This window comes from Podarcis liolepis, assembly GCF_965112155.1.
Source record: "Podarcis liolepis genome assembly, chromosome: 9".
NCBI lineage: Eukaryota > Metazoa > Chordata > Lepidosauria > Squamata > Lacertidae > Podarcis > Podarcis liolepis.
In genome coordinates this window covers 10,074,256-10,089,398 of record NC_139564.1, presented here as the reverse complement: position 1 = coordinate 10,089,398, position 15,143 = coordinate 10,074,256, and the positions used below count along the sequence as shown (strand labels likewise).

Below are 15,143 nucleotides of genomic sequence, written 5' to 3'. Positions count from 1 at the left end.
ATGTACTGCTCTCAAGCCAGGTGTCCCCCATCTTGTATTTGTGCCTCTCATTTTTTTTGCCCAAGTGCAATACTTTACATTTCTCCCTGTTAAAATTCATCTTGTTTGTTTTTGCCCAGTTCTCTAATCTGTCAAGGTCGTTTTGAAGTGTGATCCTGTCCTCTGGGGTGTTAGCCACCCCTCCCAGTTTGGTGTCATCTGCAAATTTGATCAGGATGCCCTTGAGTCCATCATCCAAGTCATTGATAAAGATGTTGAATAAGACCGGGCCCAAGACAGAACCCTGTGGCACCCCACTAGTCACTCTTCTCCAGGATGAAGAGGAACCATTGATGAGCACCCTTTGGGTTCGGTCAGCCAGCCAGTTACAAATCCACTGAGTAGTAGCATAGTCAAGACCGCATTTTACCAGCTTCTTTACAAGAATATCATGGGGCACCTTGTCAAATGCCTTGCTGAAATCAAGGTAGGCTACATCCACTGCGTTCCCTTCATCTAATGAATGTGTCCTCAAGCTCAGGACACAAGGGAGAAACGTGCTAAGAGGAAGGCACGCTTGGCAAATCCACACTGTGATCCACTCTTGCCTGGAAACCAACGTCCTCACTGTGGAACGACATGTTGGTTCAGAGTTGGACTCCACAGTCACTTACGGACTTATGTTAAAACTGTGTTTATGGAAGACAATCTTAGGTATGAGTGATCGCCAAAGAAGATGATTCTCTTAACAAGTCATCTCCCCCCCCCCCCCATCTCAAAATAGAACTTAAAAGAGTACATACCAAATCTGTAATTGCACATTTTTACAGTTTTTATGCTACCATGTGTGACTGTCTAATAATCAACTTTTTATTGGTTCACAAAGCCTGAAAAAGACATATCACAGCCAAAGGGTTTTGTGAATGTTCAGCTGTATGACCATTCCAGAGTAATTCGTTATGCCCATTTGGTTGAGTGGATAACCTCAAATGACAGATCTGATTTAGCGTGTCTTAACAGTTTGTGGTTATGTAACACTGCAGTAGACTACCAGAACTTCCCATACTAGAGTAAGCATCTCAACTGACCCATAACCCTTTTCAGTATGACAATAACCATACGGTAGAAACAGAATATAATTCAGGTTATATAATTATCTCACATGGCAGTTACTGAGCCAAAATAGTACTGCTGGCTTGCTGCAGTAACAATTGGAATTTAATATATACTGAAATGCAAAATATTTTGAAGAGAATAATAGGGCTGAATTTTTAGGCTATGTTTTATTATGCTTCAGTGTGGTTCTCTGCATTTATTGTATTTATCTAATTTTACATTCCAGTCCTAAGCACACTTATTTGGAGGTCAGGCTGATTGATGTCAGTGGAACAGTTTTAAGAAAATGTGCTTATGTTTGCAGTAAAGGGGTATACCCACACAAACAAAAATCAGTGTTTCCATAGAACTCATCAAGTGGAATGCCAGATCTCAGGGCATTTCACTTCTTCAAGGCTTGGTTAGGTATCTGATCTCTGCTTTGATATACATTATTCACATGTGTAATAAAGGCAACATATGTTAATCAGGTTCAAGATAGTGATGTAAAAATTAATTTGCTTCATAGTTTGTTCCCAGGTGGGAAAGTTTTACTTGAAATAAAGAGGCAAATGCTGGAAATTAAACCAAAGGCCCAATAAAAATGGAGATCCTCAATACAGTATTGCTGCAGTAGAACCAATTATTAACAGGCAAAGAACAGTGGCTTCATGGTAGAAAGGTACAGGTTTTTCTGCTACCAGGGAGGTTCCTTGACTTTAATTTCATGTTAATATGTAAAACATTCAGCTATCACTACTTTACAAAAAGACACACCAAAGAACATTTCTCGGATTAATTAAAAACATCTGATAATCTATTTCAGAAAATAGAGTATTTAAAACAATTTTATTTACAAAAGATATGTATGACTAGCATTTGAATTTCCTGATGTTTCTAAAGGTAAAGAAATAACCAGTGGCTTCCCCATTGATTGATTCTTTAAAAAATATTATTATTATTATTAATGTACAATGAAAAAAGCCATACATCAAAACTGAACAAAAAACAAGTAGAAATAATAATAAACAAAGTAAAAAACACAAAGCATTATAACAAAAAGAAAAGAGGTCTTTTGACTACAGACCTGACCTCCCGTCTACTCCTTAATTCAATTACATATAACTTATTGCCGGTAAAAACTATTATGGTTTGACTGATTCTTGGTTTTTCTTTTATCTCACATCATTCTTGATACTACTACTACTACTGAAATTAGTCAAATGCTGCAACAGAGTGTAAACTTCTGTAATTATTTTTCAAATATATTGTAAAGACTTACCATTTTGAAAGAAATACCTGTTTTGGTTTATTCTTTATTTTTTCAGACAAGTTATCCAACTCCGCATATTCAGTCAATTTTTGGATCCAGTCTTGCATAGATGGAAGTTTGTCAGATTTCCAATTTGGAAACCCCATTGATTGATTCATTCTCCTGTCAATTCAACATACAGTAATCGTTCCTGCCGATAAGATTCAAAACAATCCATTTGACTAGTCTACATTTATAAGTGAAATAATCAAAATACATTTGGCTTTACATGAGTAGAATGTGCTTTTATTTAAATTGCTTCTCTGGGTTATTTGTGGGGCATAGGAATTCGTTCATATCTTTTTTTCAAAATATAGTCTGGCCCCCCACAAAGTCTGGGGGACAGTGGACCGGCCCCCTGCTGAAAAAGTTTGCTAACCCCTGATCTGCAGTGGTACCTCGGGTTACATACGCGTCAGGTTACAGACCCCGCTAACCCAGAAATAGTGCTTCAGGTTAAGAACTTTGCTTCAGGATGAGAACAGAAATTGTGCTCCTGCGGCGCGGCAGCAGCAGGAGGCCCCATTAGCTAAAGTGGTGCTTCAGGTTAAGAACACTTTCCGGAACGGATTAAGTATTCAACCCGAGGTACCACTGTATATAAAATAAACCATCCACCCACACTACAGGTTCCCTTCAACTACTCTCAGGAGTAAGGCCCTATTCATGAGCAGAGCAGGAAGCAGCAGAGGCTGGACAGCTGCATATGGACCAAAGGAACCGGAATGCAAGTAACCCAGCCATTGGACCCCCTTTTCACACACACATGCACACACTGCATATGGCAGTCAAGATGACACAAAGTGCAATAGGCTGACATAAGCCTAGGTAAGGCCAGCTGTTTCTAAGTTGTGCTGGCTTCCTCCAAATGGTATCTTGAGCAATGAAGAGCAATATTAATTATGCTGCACCAACTCAGGCTTATCACAGGTTGGGCAGATGAAATTTGGAAGAAGGGGCATGGTGGTTGCATATATTGTGAAAATTGTTGTTGTTTAGTCGTGTCCAACTCTTTGTGACCCCATGGACAGAGCACACCAGGCACTCCTGTCTTCCACTGCCTCCCGCAGTTTGGTCAAACTCATGCTGGTAGCTTCGAGAACACTGTCCAGCCATCTCGTCCTCTGTCGTCCCCTTCTCCTTGTGCCCTCCATCTTTCCCAACATCAGGGTCTTTTCCAGGGAGTCTTCTCTTCTCAGGAGGTGGCCAAAGTACTGGAGGCTCAGCTTCACGATCTGTCCTTCAGGGCTGATTTCCTTCAGAATGGAGAGGTTTGATCTTCTTGCAGTCCATGGGACTCTCAGCTCCTCCAGCACCATAATTCAAAAGCATCCATTCTTCGGCAATCAGCCTTCTTTATGGTCCAGCTCTCACTTCCATACATCACTACTGGGAAAACCATAGCTTTAACTATAAGGACCTGGTATGGATTTAACCGTTGGGAGCCGCCCAGAGCAGGGCAACCCAGACAGATGGGTGGCTAATAATAATAATAATAATAATAATAATAATAATAATAATAATGTTTGTGTGTGTGTGTGTTGGGTGTTGTAGCACCACATACACAGTGCTTTTATTCCCTCAGAAACACAAGCTCCTGTTTCCCCCGCCAACATTCCCCCTCAGACAGCCCAAAGCTGCAGGTCCGGAGGAGAGAGAAGCAACACCTGTTGAACGTCTGCCATGCCGCTAAGCAGAGCTGAGACCCCTGCATGGGGGTTGGGCTAGATGACCCTCGGGGGTCCCTTGGTCCAGCTCTACCATTTTGCAAGCCCCAAGCGGAAGGCCGGCTTGTGCTTTTAGTCAGGAGGGGCGCCGGCTGACGGTGGTGGGGAAACCATTTTCGCCCCTCACAGAAACCCGGGGTGTGTGTCTGTGAGGGAGGAGGGCGTTATGGCCGGCCTCGGCCTGAGGAGGCGGGAGAGCGCCGCCGCCGCCGCCATCCCTCGCGCCCTCTGAGGCGAAGGCAGCGAGGAGGCGGGAAAGGGCGACGCCGAGGAGGAGGAAGAAGGAGGCGCCCGGCCGCCGCCGCCGCCGCCGGCCTCGTCAGTCCCCGCCCCGCGGCGCTCGCGCTCCCTCTCGCCGCCCGACCGCCGCCCGCCCGTCCTTCCTCCCCGTCGTCCGCCGGGGCCGCCTGCCGCTGGGAGCCGAGCCGAGTCCCGCTCCTCTTCCTCCGCCGCCGCCATGAGCTTCTTGTTGTAAGTGCGGGCCGCCGAGGGAGCCCCTTTCCCCGCCTCGCCGGCAGCAGGGCCCAAGCCGGGCTGCTTTCCTGGCGCCCGAGCCCCGCCGGGGGAGGAGGACGGAAGCCCTTTCCGCCTCGCCTCCGCGCAGCGCCCCATGGCTCTGCCCGGGGGCCTTGGCTCTCCAACCGCCGCCTCCTCCACCACTGGGGTTATTTACTTCTGTTTTTTTTTCCTCTGTCGCTTAAGCCTCTTTCCTCACATCCTTTGTGTTTGTGTGTATGCCTTGCCACCCCCTCCGAGGCTGGCCTCCTCCTGCTCCCCCCTCCTGAGGCTCCCCATTTTCTCCGGCTCTCCCCAATTCTGCCCTCGCCCCTTGGCTTTCCAGCACATTTGTTCCTTATGTGCTGGTGCTTCCTTTAAAAAAAAAAAATCTCCACCACCCCCACCGACCGCAGAAAAAAAAGGGGAAGTGCTTTTATTTATATTTTCTGATGTTAATGTTGCTGGTTCCCCTTAAATAGCTTCTCCCATATTGATCATCATCATCATCGCCTACTGTCCTTCATCCAAAGATCCCTGGGCGGTTTGCAACAGAAAAATATAAAATGAAAATACAAAATGCTTATTAAAAAGCAAGGGTTTTTTATTTTATTTTAAGGAGGTTATCTCTTTGCTTGCTTGACCCTTTGATTAAAAAAGGGGGAGATTGGTGGGATGGGGGCTCTAGGAAGCCCCTTCTGTACCTCAATGGGGGGGGGGTCCGCTTCTGCTGAAATGGGAGGCTGATTTGTTGCGCCTAAACTGCTTCCTATCCTAAAAGTTTCTGTTTCGTTCCTGGACCTCTGGGTGCCTTTTGAGCTAAAGTGGGGGTGTTATCATTTTGGAGGATCTCACTGCTGTTGTCTGAATTGCCAGCTGCAGCCAAGTGGAGGAGTTCTGTATAATAGAAAATATGGTGATTCCTGTTAATTGTGGGGGTGAGAATGATGGTGGGGGTGTTTGTAATATCAGGTGCCCCATATGCCTGCCTGTTCTTCCCTTCCCTCCCCCACTGTCCCCTCTTGGACAGCAGCTTGGAGAGACTCCCTAGTGGTTTCTGTCTGTAACCATAAAATGAAATTGCATCCCCTAGTTTGTCTCCTCCCTTCCACCCCCCTCTCAGAGAATACAGGAGTCTGTAATTAATCGCCCCTTCTCCCCACCAGCCTTTTCTGTGTTTGAAAAGGCAGCAGTTTTTCTCTTGAGTGGTTCTTGTGATTAAGATAATGGTTGTACGGGGTACCCAACTTGTAGAGAAGGTTTTTTTTGGGGGGGGTTGTTTTTTTGTTTTGCTGAGACTGACAGGGAACGCAGCTGGCTCTGTTACGTAGGGGGCTAGACATCTTGGACAATAACCCTTAGAGATCCCCTTCCTCCTTTTGTACTCTGGCCATTGATTGCAACTGCGTTGTGGTGGTCTGGTTTGCTCTTAAGTTTTTTTTTTTAAGTATCTGCTAGAGTGAAAAGCAGACTTTTGGTTTGCTTAAAATCTTTTTTAAAAAATATGTATCTAAATTTAGAAGTAGATTGCATGGTACTTGATAGTCTTTTAAGTTCCTCTAGGGAACACAGGATACATGTGTATAGTAGAAACTAAATTTAACATTTTGGCCTTCAAAATTGCAGAAGAAGGGGCTTCTTTTGTGAAGGGTACTGTCATACTGAAAAGGGTTATGGGTCAGCACAGAATTTGGAGAATGTACATCTTCCATTTCCCTAATACTAAACTTGAAGAAACAACTTGAAGAAGTTTATTGAATTTTATGGGCAAAGGCGTCTTATACACAACAGTAAGCACCACGGAACACCCTGACTTTTAACATCTGAGTAACCAACATAGGACGGCTTAAAGAAAACCACATGAAAACAACTACTTTGCTTGGTTCTTTAAGCCTTTCAGTATACTATGCAGTTAAAAGCTAGTACAAAGCTTTTGGACTTTTGAAGGATTGGCACATGTTCTGAAAAACTCAAACCTAATTGTGTTACAACTTGTCTGGCATTATAGCAAGCAGGTACTGGAAAGGACAGATTGATGCAGACACTTGCAACATGAAAACAGCTCTAGATATCAGTAGTTGTAAGCTAACTGGCACATACAAAATGTGTAGGGCCCGTTGTTCTGTTATTTGGTTTCCTAGTTCAAAAGTACACCCAAGTAATCTCCAGTCCTTGCTGGTTGGAGTGGAGGCAATCTAATTATGACAATCAACATAAACCGGTTAAGTGACTTACAAAATAAAACACAGTGTACTCCTGGGAAAGGGAATGTTGGGGACTTAAAACAAAATAATCACTTTGTTGTAGAAGACTTACTTTGTCATGTTCCTGTAAAATGTAGTTGTGCTTATACACGCTTCCACGAACCTCTGCAAATATATTATTGATTAACATTAGGATAGCCCAGTCCTGTGCATATGCTTTAGCCACAGTAAGTGTCAAAATGTTATGCCTTATTCATTCCTCTTCTTACTCTTTAAAATATCTGGAATGGATTTGTGTCTATGCAAAAAACTAAACTCCCTCCCCCCAAAAAACCACCTGAAGCAAACTTCCAGAGCCACATAGCTTTCTTTGTGTGCACGTGGGGCCATGTAGATAGTTTGGAAGGACTGTATCTTGAAAGGAAAACTAAAAACAAATTTATTTAAAACAAATAAAGTGTGTTTTCCTCAAAAAGGCAAAAAAAGAGGTGCTCTCATTTGGTCTCCTGGAGTAATGATCTGTTGTGGATTGATGCTTCTTTCTATATAATTAAGGTCCATAGTAATTTCTGATTCTGTAAACCCATGTTATCTTCATTCTGATTGTGAAAGCCAAACTGACAGCTGCATTTTAAAGAGAACTCTTCCTGAAGTTTGAGACTTCCTAAAAATACTTGCTGTGCAGATATATCAGTGAATTGTGCCCATCCATCCACCCTTACAAAAGAAGAGGACAAATCTTTCATTTTCTTGTCTTTGGTCTGGGGTTTTATATTCATACCTGCCTTGGTTAGCAAACACAGAAGAAAACATAAAATGTTTGGAAATGAGGAGGAAAGCTGGTTTTCTGATCTGCCTGTTCCTTTTGAGCTTTCACAGTTCTAAGAAAATAGATGTTGGTTCCTGTTCTGTTTCCCTTTTTTGCATGAACGCAAGTGTTCAACGCAGATAGTAGCCCAAATACATCATTTCTCTTCCTCATGTCAAGACATGGGTAGCATGTCTGTAGCAGGGCTAAAAACTTAGATATATAAGCTAAGTGCCAAATGGCTCCTTAAACCACGGTTACAGTCACCAAAATGGAATGCCTAGTTGCCATTTTTGGGCCAGACAGCTCAAAATTCGTATTTTTCAATATGACTTTATGGTTCCTGAAATTCATTCTGATTGTGCAGATAAAATACAACAAATAGAATTCTTCAGGATGTGTTGTTAGTGTGTGAAAACAGTCAAGATCCAAGGATCCCCGGCCGTGCACCTCCAGATGGTGGAGACTTCAGGTGCCACCCTGGGGCCCAGGCATCTTCACTTGGTCACAAGTGGCTGATAGCCGGGTGCAAAATGCGCCTGGCAAATTTTGAACACTGGTCTGTTGTGGGGCAGCCAGCATTGATGCTAAGAGTTGCTGTGTTTGTGCTGTGGCTCTATGATAGGGCTGTGGACAGCAGTAGTAAACTGGAAACTTGAAATGCAGACTTTCATATAGGTCAATTTGGCAGTGTTACTTTAAGAACAAATTACTGCAGAGTTGCAGAAACCATAGCCTGCAATTCCCAGGAAAATGTTAAAGATAGCTCTGGTAGGCGTACCATATGGCAATGTACCACTGGTTTTTAGAATTGCTTAAATTGCCTGCAAAAGAAACCCTTGTGAAGGAGAAGAAAACCCCAACACACCTTGCTTAAGCTCACCATATTTCACTAGCTTGTTGTTTTTTGTTTTCGCATTGGGTATCTAATTTATTTGTTTATTAAATAATATATGTCCGACCCTTCCTCTCAAAGCACCCCAAGGCTGCAAACAAAAAGTTATAAAACATCTTAAAAACAATTCTGACCTAGATGCAGACAGGGAAAGATCTCAAAAGTCCTGTTGAAAGAGGGAAGGCCTTCAGTAGATGATGAAAAGACAACAGAGACAGCTCCTGTCTGATATTCAAGGGGAGAGAATCCCAAAAGAGTAGGTCGGTGCTACGACACTAAAGGCCTTGTTCCTGCACTATGCAGAACTGTACCTTCTGTTAAGGTGGTTTCTGCAGGAGACCCTTACCTGCGGAGTTCTGTGATTGACTGGGTGTACAAGGGCGAGGTAATCTTTCATGTATCTTGGTACCATGGTATATAGGGCTTAATAAACCCGAATCAGCACCTTGAACTTAGCCCGGAAGCTAATTGGTAGCCTATCTTCTAAGAGCAAGATAACCTTTCAACTATGTAAGCCTCAGTGAAAAGCACCAGCATGCGCAGAACTAAGCTTATTTGCCCAAAACATGTTTAATATATCTAGATAAAATGTACCTGTGGGAGTGACACTGATTTTTTTTTTAATTTCTGCATCATCTTTAGGAAGCCTCCAAGCTTATAGATTGCTTAAATGTACATTTTTAAAAATCAAACTCTACTGCCACTATTTTCTCTTAAGGCCTAGGTCTTTGTGTTAAACAAATTTGTATGATAATGACATTAAGATGGATTCAGATTCTTATATTATTATTGCTGTTTTTCACTGCAGAGACACAATCCCCCCCCCCACTATGCAAACACATTTCTCTTGTATAGTATGTTTTGGATTTCCAGCAAGCTGCAGACATTTGCTCACTGAACAGAGAGGTCAAATGCACATCACACACTCTTAAGACCACACAAGTGTGAGATGCTATGGGAAAACTCTTGTCAGATTCTGCTCTCATTTTGCCTTGTATGTGGATACATGTTATGCTATTTATATACCTTTTCAGACTCCCTTTGGTGCTGCCTGGAAGCACATGCTCTTACATGCAGGAACTCATGCTTCTGTGCAAGCTAGTTAACTGGATATTTTATGCTTGCTTTTGAATCTGTTAATTGCCCCAAGCCTTTAGAACTGTGTATCCTGTGCTACACCCCCCATTCTGATCTCCTCCTTTTGTACAATATTGATTTGAAGGCTTTTAAAAAAATCTAGAATAGAATGGGCTTATTGTAACTATAAGCCCTTTGAGTACCCCATGGTGTGCCTTTTTAATGTAAAAGATAATAGCTAGCCTACTTGCCTCCTTTTTTTATCAAGCTATCCCACGGGAGACTTGTCAAGCACTTTTAAAATTATATACATGGAAGAAGCTGTAAATGGCCTCTATGTGATGGCTCATCCATGTTGTTGCAAAATTGTCCATGTTGTAGCAAAGTCATCACATTGGGCATCATGTAATTATTCTGCAAAGCTGCCATAGAATGTGGAAGGATATGAAGTGTCAAAGATGCATATCTACATCAGTAGAATAATATCCACCCCCAGGGCAGCAGGGACAGAGAAGCCACAGGATGGAGGCTGTTTTCATCTTTCTCTGTGCCTTCTTAGCGTTTAGCATGCCAAAGGTATGCACTTAATCAACAACGGTAATGTATAGGCCATGTTGACAAGCTGAGCTGATGTCTTTCCTAATGGTTCAGAGTAAGCCTCACTTTCTACATTATGCTACCCCTGTGTGGGGGCGGGCGGGGAGACACCTTATGCGATTTATTTCATATTTAATGGTGCACATGTTTTCCATCCCCTAATTGTCTAGGAAGACTCTTATAGGTTGCATTTCTAAGACAGTAAAATATATTTTTGTAATTATTCCCCAAATACAGCTTTTTCCTTTCTCTCGCTGTACAGTGGACGCTCGGGTTGTGAACGTGACCCGTGCGGGATGCGCGTTCACAACCTGCAGCGTCTGCAACCCGCAGTGGCGCGTCTGCGCACGCACAGGTTGCGATTTGGCGCTTCTGTGCAAAGAGCGATTTAGTGCTTTTGTGCATGTGCAACCGCTGAAACCTGGAAGTAACCTGTTCCGGTACTTCCGGGTTTCGGTGGTCCGAAACCCGAAAAAACGCAACCTGAAGCATCTGTAACTTGAGGTATGACTGTATCCAAATATTAGTCTTAAACACACCTACCCATCAGCCCCATCTCTGTCACTGAGAACAAATACTTCTAGTCTTAGATTTTAGTGAATTGTTAACCCTGAGTGAACAGAGGTCAAGTTTTCTGCTTGGGGATTTGTTTACTTTTCTCCTGGGGGAAATATTTCTCACTAGAGAGTTGTCACCAGTTATTTGGAATCAGTATGTGAAACTTCCCCTGTCTCCTCACCTCCTTGGTCCTATATAGACGTCTTAGTTTGCAGAGCCCTCCTGCCACGCCAGCACCCATTCCCAGCAAACATTTCTGTTTTATCGACTTTGGAGAGCGGTGCATTGATTTATTTGCTTTTTTCCCGTGTTTTCAACAAAAGGCTGTTGAGTCAGAATGTGTGCGCAAAATTTCTGTAGGCAGAAAGATTCTCACAAATCAGAAGTTGCCTTATGTTTGGCAAACAGTGAAGTCTGTGATGAAAGGTTATAGGCTGGGGGTGCAGAACCCTTTTGGCTACATGGGCCAGATCCTTATGAGGATCTGCTTCGTGGGTCAAATTTGGCAGGTGGCCCACCCACAAACCTTTTCACTCCAATCTTAAAGGGGGTAGGGGTAACCTCCCACTTCTTTTTGAAGTAACGAGGATGGCAATTGGTAGGTAGGTGGGGAGAGATTCAGGGAATTGTCATTGTGGACTAAGTTAAATTCCCTCACATGATTTTCCTTACCCCTGCTATAGAGAAGTCATTGCCAATTGGGGGCAGGGCTGCTGGTAACATTCAGATTGTAAAGAACAGTATGCACCACCTTTTTATATTGGTAGCCTTGTTTCTAGTGATAGCCAGAGGTTTCTTCCAAGCTGATGGGAGAAACAAAGAGCATTGGAAAGTATTCCAGGATTGTCGGCTTAAATATAACAATTTGATCATTTTGGAAATCATACCTCCAGGCATCTTCTTGAAGAAGAATGCGATTGTCCAGGCTACCATGGTAGTCTGTTAATAGGCATAGATGTATGTCCAAATTCTAGTTTTGATTGAGCTTTGGTAATTAATTCTCTACCAGTCTATAAAAGTAGAATAATAATGCCCTGCTCACCTGGAAGCTGAAAGGGTTAGTGAGATTAAAATAAAGCAATACTTTGCACAGTGAAAGAGCTGCAGAAATGAAGAAAATAATAAGTTGGTTAAAACACTAAATGTGAACTACCGTATTTTTCGTCCCATAGGACGCACCTAGTTTTTTTGGGGGGGAAATAAAGGAATTTCTCCCCCTTTATTTCCCCCCCAAAACCAGGTCGGGGAACAGCGGGATGACGGCGCTCCGCCTCCCCGCTGTCCCCCGAGCTTGTGGGGCTGCCCGAAGCGCGGGGCACTCTGCTTCAGCGCTCCCCGCGCTCCGTGCAGCAGGCTGCTATCTGCAGCCTAGGGAGCCCTGCGGGAACTCCTGCAGGGCTCCCTAGGCTGCGGATGTCTTCCCGAAGCGCCGGGCGCTCTGCTTTCAGCACGCCCCGCGCTCCGGGAAGCGGGCTGCTATCCGCAGCCTAGGGAGCGGGCTCCCCAGGCTTGCTGATACCTTCCTGAAGCCTGGAGAGCGAGAGGGGTCGGTTCCCCTTTATTTTTGGAGGGGAAAAAGTGTGTCCTATAGGGCGAAAAATACGGTAGTTTTGTTGTTGGAAGAATTTCTTTCTCCTCTTGAACATTTTTAGCCAACATTTGATCTCTGGTAAATTACGTAGTTGCTCTGGATTCTTCCTTATTGGACATAAAAAGGAAAGCTGCATAGATCATACTACTTTTGCCTCAAAAAGGACCCAGTTCTTCCTTTCACCCTTGTGTAAGAGCTAGAAATACTGTTTCTAGTTAGATTGGATTTTGCAGAACAAACCTAACTATGTTTTCCTAAACATCTGGGGAAGGTAGATATTTTCCAGTCCTTGGAACAGCAATCTGGGATGTCCAGAAGAGGAAATCTGGGATGAAGAGGAAATTTTTGAAAAATTAGTTTTGTCGCTCTTTGTCTTCCTTAATAATTGGCAGGTTTCATCTTATGCCGTAGCTTTTAAGAACATCATAATTCACAAGTGCAGTTTTACTTGAAGTCTGCTCTAACATCTGTTTTTCTGTTCTAACATTTTCATCTTGTGTTTGGCTTTAGAAGTTTAGGGATTTGCCCCAGGCTGGCAGATTCGCTTTCTGTGTGTTCCTCTTTTTGAAAGCTGTCAGAAATCATAGAGACTAATAAAGCATGAAAACTTAAATAGAAATTCTCCATTTACCCTGAGTGCATTAACTTCTCTAGAAGTTAATATTGTCACAATGTATAAATTCTTCTCCATTCCTTCTCAAATGATTTACATTTTGTTGTATAATTCCTAAATCACATACGCAGCTTGTGCAGACATAATGTTGACTCCCTCTTAATTGCAATTAAGAAATCAGGAGCCGTTCTTGAGAATGCATGTTCCCATCTCAGGATGGAATACTCTCCTGTTCCCTAACATTAACTATGGTTTCCAAGCAATACTGGTCTGAAACCAGCTGTAAAAGGTGATCTGGTTAAACAGGGTTCTTGGTTAGTCTTGGCAGCACTTGGTGTTATTCTGGAATATCTGAGTTAGGGGCCAGTCAGGTTCGTGTTAGAAGGCCAGTTCAACAATTTCATGCTGTCCATTTTTAAACCCTTTCTCTGCCGCAAGTTAAGAGTTATGAAATTCATTGCTATTTAAAAAGCTGCTTTACAGAGTCAGGCTATTGCTTAATCTAGTACACTATTGCATGGTCTGACTGGGAGTTTTAACCAGCCCTACCTGGAGAAATACGACTACTACTACTACTAATGATGATGATGATGCCCCACCCATCTGACTAGGTTGTCACTCTGAGCTGCTTCCAACAAAATATAAAAACACGGTAAGACATACATCAGCATTATAAACTCCCCTCGTGGTTTGAACCTTGGACTTTCTGCATGGAAGGCAGGCGAATGCTTCACCACTGAATTATGTGTGGTTATGTACAGTACTTGCCCCGTGTCGCTCCTTTGGGTTCTGGCAACCTGTCGCCAATCCTCCCCTCCTATCCCCATGGCATTTACGCACACCACTCACCTGGTTTTATAAACTGTTACTACCCATGAGAGCACCCCCCCCATCCATATTCAAAGGCAAAATGACTGCTAGAGACATATAGGAGTGGGGGTGATAATAGGAAATGTCCAAGCAGAACACCTTGCTAATTATGGCTGGAGTCAAGAGTGCTGGGATTGATAGAGCAACACTTTCTTATGATGAAATTTGCATATGTGGACAAACCTTGCTGCCTAGCTGGAAGCTGTGGGTAGGTAGGTATTAGAAAATCAGATTACTAAGGTTTTTTTAATGTGGGCTATCTTTACTCTTAAGCACTACAAAGCAAGAAGTACTTAGCTGCTATGAATACTGCAAATTAACCAACTCTCAACAAGCCTTTGCTTAAATGGTGTTTTTCTAGTGACGAGGTTCTTAATGAATTTTCATTGAATTTTAAAGATAATCTAACTAACTTTGGCTTGTTACTTTATCACTTGCTGCCAGCTGACTCTGAATTTAGAGTACAGTGGTGCCCCGCAAGACGAATGCCTCGCAAGACGGAAAACCCGCTAGACGAAAGGGTTTTCCGTTTTGGAGGTGCTTTGCAAGACGAATCTCCTATGGGCTTGCTTCGCAAGACGACAATGCCTTGCGAGTTCCTGCTGGTTTCCCCCCCTTCCCCCCCTTTTCTAAGCCGCTAAGCCGCTTATCAGCTGATCCTATCAGCAGATAAGCCGCTAAAAGCCGCTAATAGCACTAATCCGCTAATCCGTCAATGGGCTTGCTTCGCAAGACGAAAAAACCGCTAGACGAAGAGAATCACAGAACGGATTCTTTTCGTCTTGCGAGGCACCACTGTACAAACATGCATTAGAAGAGCTTGCATAAATCTAGCTTCTACTTTTTACTACTTTGTTCACATTCAGTTTCCCATACATCAGAATTTTGGCTACTTGTCCGTTAAAGCCTAAGGGCAAAAGATTCTTGTCAAGGTCCACTGGGAAACCCAGTGGAATTCTCAATTATCTTGGCTTACTGTGCACCTGTGCCTTTTGCAGCACTATGGTGAAGCTGGCTAGCGTTTCATTAGCATATTTTTGATGCTGTAGCTAAGACAATGGAAGAAGGGTCTGTATAAAATAATAAGTTTGCATCTGTTCAGAGAATTGTCATCTTCTGGGTGGAGGGAAAGTGAATGTGTGGGCTAAGAAACTGAGCTCTCAGCAGATGGCTGGAAAGTAGTGGCACATTTGTTCTTCATTATAAAAATTATTTTAGTGGGAAGTAGTTCATAAATAGGTTGCAAGGTCCAATTTTGCATTAATCACTGCATCTGAGTTCCTTTGAAAAATCTTTATCTTAACAGCAAATACAGTTCTCTG

The 15,143-nt window shown here is 43.2% G+C and overlaps 2 protein-coding genes across 3 annotated transcripts in view; both read left to right on the top strand.

Annotated features, from left to right (window-relative positions):
• Window positions 1-15,143, top strand: part of LOC310685868 (protein FAM47E-like) — a 239,843-nt gene that overhangs the window by 107,678 nt on the left and 117,022 nt on the right. The window lies entirely within an intron of this gene.
• Window positions 4,039-15,143, top strand: part of MOB1B (MOB kinase activator 1B) — a 34,044-nt gene continuing 22,939 nt past the window's right edge. The window contains exon 1 of one of the 2 annotated variants that reach the window (XM_083459110.1): window positions 4,039-4,584. In XM_083459110.1, coding sequence (XP_083315236.1) covers window positions 4,571-4,584 — 14 coding nt within the window. In that variant the 5' untranslated portion in view covers window positions 4,039-4,570. The remainder of the gene's footprint in view (window positions 4,585-15,143) is intronic. The other variant, XM_083459111.1, reaches the window with a different exon arrangement.